The following is a 7,550-nucleotide window of genomic DNA, read 5'->3' as shown; positions in this document are numbered from 1 at the left end:
GAAATTTAGAATAGTCTGTAATTTTTTCAAGTAGTTCTTAACATATTACATTTGCCTTACAACATTTTTACAGATTCTCTGTTTTTTAGTAACAAATTGATTATATAATTTAACATTTTAAGATTTGAAGAACCTTTGATAGATGTATAATGGTACATTGTTTGAGATGGTACGTACCAGGTGGAAAATAATTCTCTGAGAACGTTCAATAGATCTATACGAATCATTAAGCTCTAGTTTTAAGATTTTTTTGATATATGTTTGTCTTATGTGATGGAACTTTGTTTCTGAATATTGGTGTAAATCAAAATTAGGAGAAAACTTCGATATTTTTTTGAGATGCGCTGGAATTATGTTACGTTCCATACAACATTTAATCAATCCTATTCTATTTTTGTTCTTAAAAATTAGTTTTCGATGCTTGATCCTCTCTTTCATCAACTTCACAACAAATAAACCAAAAACTTGAAGTACAAAGTTAAAAAACGAAGAAGAAGAAGAATGTAATTTACGCCTCATGTTTCAGCCTGGTGTGATCAAAATTAGAATTACAATAAAATATATATATAATGTACAATAATGAGCTCCTTAAATTCAAGCAAAGAAATTAGTAAAATGTATTTGAATGTGCGGGCATAAAGAGTATTCGCTAGTTATTAAATGCGTATGTTTACATGATGTATTTCATGTTCAATTACAAATTTGAACGTTTCGGCTCTAACATTTTTAGCCATCTTCAGCAAAAAACAATCGTCACTTTTCACCCTACCATATAAAGTTGAACTGAATCTCGCATGATCGCCGCTTTAACAGTCATATTGAGATTGCATTGGAAACGCCGTGAGAGAATACTATCTTCTAACGTATTTGATGTTGCTCCATCCAGTTGCAAAGCTGAGTGGTATGGATAGCAGAACTCAAGCTATTAATTGCAATTTATTATTGATTATATAGAACACAGACTGTTATTAATACTATCTAATTGGTGATAATCAACTCACCTTATCTCCAATTACAATCTCACATGGATTCAAGCATCGTTACATCAATTATAATAGATTACACATAATAGACACTAATTGACATAAATGATTATAATGAGATATAAATATGAATATTTCAACGCTGTAAGTCACTAGCCATAAAACTGATATACAAACTTATCTTCTTAAAAAAAAGGTAAAAAAAGCGCTAAGCGTTGGTGAAATTGGCCCAAATGGTGCTTCTCGTAAAGAATCACCATTTGGGCCAGTTTCGCCAATACCAATTACTTAATCGGCCGTGAAACTGATGACTAATCACGTTTGCTGCTTAGTAAAACTAATTGTTTAGTAGAACTAATGATATGTATCATTTGTATAAAAGATTTGATATCAATAATTGCCGCCAAGTTAAATTTTACCATTTTAATCCTCCCAAAGAAAAAATATAATAGTAACTTTAATTTTTTTCTTAATTTACTTAACTCTAATGATATGTATTATTCGTATGAAAGATTTGATATCAAGAACTGGCGCCAAGTTAAATCCCACTTCATTATACCATGTCAAATTAAATAAATAATAAATATTAATCTAATGGTATGTATTATTTGTACGAACGATTTGATATCAACAACCGTGGCGCCAAGTTAAATTTACAAAATGAAAAGTAAAACTCAAGTGATATTATATTTATTATTTACTTGATTCAAATTGATACCATCCTTAATTTTTATGCAATGAAACCTAAGTATACGTATACTTATTGAAGAATCTTCCTATTCCAATCCAAATTGTTTAAATTCCTCTTAAATGAAATTATTATATCACAATTCATTGAAAGACATTTCCTCTTCCAACTAAAGTAGTGGTTATTTAATTCTCCTTCAAAACATTATACATAAACATTATCACAAAATTGCGTTACCTTGCTCAATTTAAGTGTTACCACAAAAAAATAAACAATTAACCGTATAAAATGACAAAATTTAATTTAAATAGAAAAATTTTTCATGTAAAAACACTTGGTGCTGCTAGATCTCGATATATAATAATATGGTAGTATAGTAGTAAAGCATGAATGTAAATAAAATGATAAGAATATAATACTTAGAAAAATAAATAATATAATATATTATAGGACCGTACATGTGATAACACAAACTATAGAATCGAAGCCTTACACGGTCTAGCTGGATCTTAATGCTTGTATGATTCTTATGTGAATTTATATACTACGTATGTAGTCCCACAGAAACGCGCGCCGAAAAATTTCCGGTCTTGAAACGCTAACTCTACTAAACTACCGCAGTAATATCACGAGTTAAATTGACTAGCAATTTAACAAATTTTTGATGCTTATTCGCATCTTCGAAACGATCTTAATAATGATGAATAACATATTAAAATCTGTAAATAATAAATTCTTATTGCGAAAAATATTACCTCGGCCGGGAGTCGAACCCGGATCTCTTGCATACCGTGCGAGCGTCCTGAGCCTTTAGACTACCCCGAGGCATTATTTACAGATTTTAATATGTTATTCATCATTATTAAGATCGTTTCGAAGATGCAAATAAGCATCAAAAAATTTGTTAAAATTGCTAGTCAATTTAACTCGTGATATTACTGCGGTAGTTTAGTAGAGTTAGCGTTTCAAGACCGGAAATTTTTCGGCGCGCGTTTCTGTGGGACTACATACGTAGTATATAAATTCACATAAGAATCATACAAGCATTAAGATCCAGCTAGACCGTGTAAGGCTTTGATTTTCTATAGTTTAGAAAAATAATATAATTAAGAAGCATATTAATAAAAAAATGTCAGAATCATATTAAAAAATATGAATATTTCAAAAAATAAGAAAAATAAAAACCATCCCTAATGAGAGTTAAAATATCTAGCATGTGTATATATGATTGAGTTATAGAGTCGTGTAAACTATGATGATCGTTGTAAATGCTATTAAGTTTAAATCAAAGAAAAATAAATCTTTTAAATTATATACAATTATCTTTTATTATTTATTTTTATTAATTACCATTCCAATTTTAAATTGTTCTTATAGTTTTTCTTACTCTATCTAGCAGCACCAAGTGTTTTTATATGAAAAATTTTTCTACTTAAATTAAATTTTTTCATTTTATACGGTTAATTCTTTAATTTTTGTGGTAACAAATTTAAATTGAGCAAGGTAACGCAAGTTTGTGATGTTTTGTATAATATTTTGAAGGAGAATTAAATAACCACTACTTTAGTTGGAAGAGGAAATGTTTTTTTTTGTCATATAATAATTTTATTTAAGAGGAATTTAAATCATTTGGATTGGAATAGGAAGATTCTTCAATAAGTATACGTATACTTAGGTTTCATTGTATAAAAATTAAAAATAGTACCATTAAGTAAATAATAAATAAAGATAGTATGACTTGAGTTTTCATACTTTTAGTAGAATTTAACTTGGCGCCACAGTTGTTGATATCAAATCGTTCTTACAAATAATACATACCATTAGATTAATAATTAGATTAATATTCATTATTTATTTAATTTGGCATGGTACAAAGAAGTGGGATTTAACTTGGCGCCAGTTCTTGATATCAAATCTTTTAATGGAATAATACATAAAATTTTTTTGATAAAATTTTGATGAATTTAACTTGGCGCCAATTTTGTTGATATCAATTGTACAAATATGATATATATCATTAGAGTTAAATAAATTATTTTTTCTTTGGGAGGAATAAAATGATAAAATTTAATTTGTTCGAATTACATTGAATTTAACTTGACGCCAATTGTTGATATCAAATCTTTTATACAAATGATACATATCATTAGTTCTACTAAACAGCAAACGTGATTAGTTATTCACGACTGATTAAGTAATTGGCGTTGGTGAAACTGGCCCAAATGGTGATTCTTTACGAGAAGCACCATTTGGGCAAGTTTCACCAACGCTTAGGGCTTTTTTTACCTTTTTTTTAAAAAGGTAAGTTTGTATTTACGATGACTGCGCATCTGTGTACCCACGATGAGCTTTACCTAGAGATAAAACATTTGGTAGAATTTACTGTTAATAAAATGTTTTTCGATCGCATGAAAAATCGCCTAAACTGCTTGTTGATATATCAAGCAAATCAGGACAAGATTAATTCTGTAAAATGTTCAAATGCATTTAAGAATTCAAAAACAATTGCAGAAATATTATCTTCAATATGTGAGCAGTTCGAGATTTAAAATAAAATGTTATTTGAAGGATAAGATAAAATAAAATAAAATAAAATAATTTCAAGGGATTTTGGATTGTCATTTGCTTGTTTGACATATTTAACAGTATATACTCGATTTTTATTTTCGTCATCTACGAAACATAAAACATGCAGGGGATGTTTCATTCCGGCAACAATACTATAAATTTGAAATGTTACATAAAAAAGTTTATCAAATGTTTCATGAATGTTTCAAAATATTATTTCAATTGTAACATTCACATGTCATTCCTAAAATGACACAGCGGGCGGAGCTAACCGGAAGGCAATTTTTCAATGACGAATCAAAACTGTATCACCTCAGAATTCTGCAAACCTGATTCCCCAATTTCCCAATTAGACACACCCTACCATAAAACCTCCCCCTAAACTATTCCTATATAAACCGCGACATCGCGAGACAGGAGAGACAGAAAATGGGTTTTTACGCAGTCAGTAAACTCAGTGCGTACACTTTAGCACTAAACAGTGCATTTTCAAGTATATTGAAACATTAAATTCAGTGCGCAAAAGAAGTCAACCGTTGGAGAGGCCCAACCGAGATCAGCGAACCGAGGGCTAACTACCCAGTCTCACCGTTCTGTCAGATAACAGTAAGTTCCCCCTTCCTCTGTCATAATTAACGAAATTAGCTAACATGTATTGGCTCTCCGACATCACACACACATAACACACTATCAAACTCAATAGCGGCACAAATAAACCAATAATCGTACCGATGTACCACTAATCATGTCAACTCGTCAAGTTTTTCTTCGATGTATGTAAATCTAATGATTATTTTAACTTAAATTTAATTACAAAATATATGTAAACTCAACAATTATGTTTTTATGTAATTATAAAATTTATGCGAAATTTATGTAAACCTAATGATTATCTTTAACTTAATTTAATTACAAAATATATGTAAACTCAACACTTATGTTTTAATTTAATTATAAAATTTATGCAAACTCGATAATTAGGTATGTGTACTTTAATTCAATTATAAAATTTATGATTATGTTTAACTTTAATTATAAAGTTCATATAAAATTAATAAACATCACATTTTTTTGTAATTTACTTTAGTAATAAAATGAAATTCTATTTAAAATGATTTCCTTCAGTTGATTTTTAAATTCAAAAGACCTCGTACTCTCGCCGTTTCCCAAGGATCCCACCTGGTCCACTTCCGAGTTATAAAGATTCATTTCTTTAACTCAAAATTAGACGTACGCACTGCTTAAGGAAACAGACGTTATAGCGTCCCTTCAGGATGTTGACCCATATTCTGGAGTGATAGGAAGTGCGTCCGACTCTCAGGTGTTCGCCACTGCGCGTATACCTGCGGGATAAAGTCTAAACGTCCTTCTATACCCTCTACAACTCCATCCTTGTCTCTCCCGTTTAAACGTATTTCCAAGGGCTTGGACTTAACATCATCATTCTATACAAATATTACAATAGGATTTCAATTTATTACATTTTACTCTTCTATTCTAATTCCTTTTCATTATCCAATTATGTCAATTATATTTACTTTTCGTTCGGTTATGTGGATGTGATAGTTAACAGCGTTAAAAGCGTAAGTTTACATTTAATTATATGCAATATGGATTTATTAAAATTTCAATAACATTAAATAATACTGTACATTAAAATTCATATACAAAGAATAAATAAAATAAATAAATAAATAAGAAAAGTAAAAAAAATTATTTACGACAGGTCTCGAACTCGCATCCTTCGATTTCCAATGCGAGCACCTAACTATTGCACCTGAGCCAATCGTACTGCTTGCGAAGCATGTTAATAGGTCTGTTTGTGTTGCTTGCACTTTTGGCACTCAAAATCTTCGCTTTCTCTCTTTTTAAGGCAAAATATGTATCTATCTCATTTTAAGTGCAAAAATATGTGGGGATTTCGTGCAACGCGAACAAACCTATTGGAACGGCTCATCGGGTGGCACCCAGTTAGATACGGCTCAATTGGACACGAGCCACTCACAGCACTTGAGACTACAAAACTCCTAGGCACCGGTCGCTGTAATTGATGATGTCCAATCGAGCCGTGATCAATCGGGATCACCCCCGGCTCATCTACGTCGCCTAAAGCGCGGCCAATTTTCAAAATTTAAAAACTCGAACAGGCTATGTGGACAAATCACCAAACGGAATTTCTTTTCCGATCTGTGACAAAAAAATTGGCATCTAAACTCAAGGATACCATTTCTGGGATACTCCTTGTCAGTTTAGTCCGTTCTATCTATACAAGAGCGCTTTGTTGTAAAAATTGTGGGACACAGTGTATATATACATATATGTAAAGATCTAAACGAATCTTACTGAATTAAAGAAGCTTTCTCAGCTGATACATATATTGTGTATGTTATGACACATCCAGATAGAACACACAAGTCGTAAAGATATCTTAAGGACGTCTCTAAGTTTACTTACAAGCGGCAAATGAAATATGAGACATCATTATGACTTTGTATTCTATTTGGCAGAAATTACATGCGTCCACAACAATTAGTAACACAAAAAAGTCAATCACATGTGCAATCTTTGCAAATTTGCAATCTGCAAATTAGTTACAATTTCTCCTATCGATTAGAATTTATATCACGATTTACTCGTAATTACGCTAATCGTTTTTTGTTACTCCTATCAATCACACTTCAAACTTTGTATCTGTTCCTCGAGGCACTCCGTCGACGATTCCACAAAGATTTTATTCATAACTTTATACGCCTGCTCCATGAGCTTTGGTAGATCGTCTTTGGTCATACCCACAGTGGGAATTGGCGGTAGAACAGTAATATAACTACTTCCTGTGAAATATCAAATCTCTTTTTAGGGTACATAAGTATTATACATAAAAATATAATTATACAGGGCGTTTAGCGACTACCGCATTTTTTGTCATACGTGGGTAGAACAGCCTATACTGAATCAAAAAGTCCTGTACCATTTTGAGGTGTCAGCAATAGTTAACGAGATATTAACGTTTAAAAGATAGCCAAATACGCGCGTCCGCCCGACCTACTATTACCGAAGGCACAGCCCACCGAGCGCACGGCGCGCGGGCTGCGAGGAGCGGGGCCTAGTAGGAGTAGTAGGCGCGCCGCGCCGTTCGAGCTTAGAGGCTCGCGGCGGTGAGCGGGCCGCTTGCCCTACTCCCCGCGCGCCAAGCTATCGATGGCGAATATTCGGCGCTTTGAAAATAATATCTCGATTGGGAAATGATCGAAATCTTTTTGAGAACTCAATTTAGTTCGCCCTAAAGCGTGCGCGTGTACATACAGAAAAAT

General features: G+C 32.0%; 1 protein-coding gene across 1 annotated transcript in view; it reads right to left on the bottom strand.

Moving 5' to 3' along the window:
* Nucleotides 1–6,888: 6,888 nt before the first annotated feature.
* The window catches only part of LOC108768199 (1-Acylglycerol-3-phosphate O-acyltransferase 2), a 22,196-nt gene continuing 21,534 nt past the window's right edge, over nucleotides 6,889–7,550 (bottom strand). Inside the window, exon 6 of the mRNA XM_018518558.1 lies at nucleotides 6,889–7,070. Coding sequence (XP_018374060.1) covers nucleotides 6,907–7,070 — 164 coding nt within the window. The 3' untranslated portion in view covers nucleotides 6,889–6,906. The remainder of the gene's footprint in view (nucleotides 7,071–7,550) is intronic.

The sequence above is a fragment of the Trachymyrmex cornetzi genome, unplaced genomic scaffold (assembly GCF_001594075.2).
Source record: "Trachymyrmex cornetzi isolate Tcor2-1 unplaced genomic scaffold, Tcor1.1 scaffold1214, whole genome shotgun sequence".
Classification (NCBI taxonomy): Eukaryota; Metazoa; Arthropoda; class Insecta; order Hymenoptera; family Formicidae; genus Trachymyrmex; species Trachymyrmex cornetzi.
The sequence above is the reverse complement of the archived record's forward strand: the minus strand, read 5'-3'. Positions and strand labels throughout refer to the sequence as shown.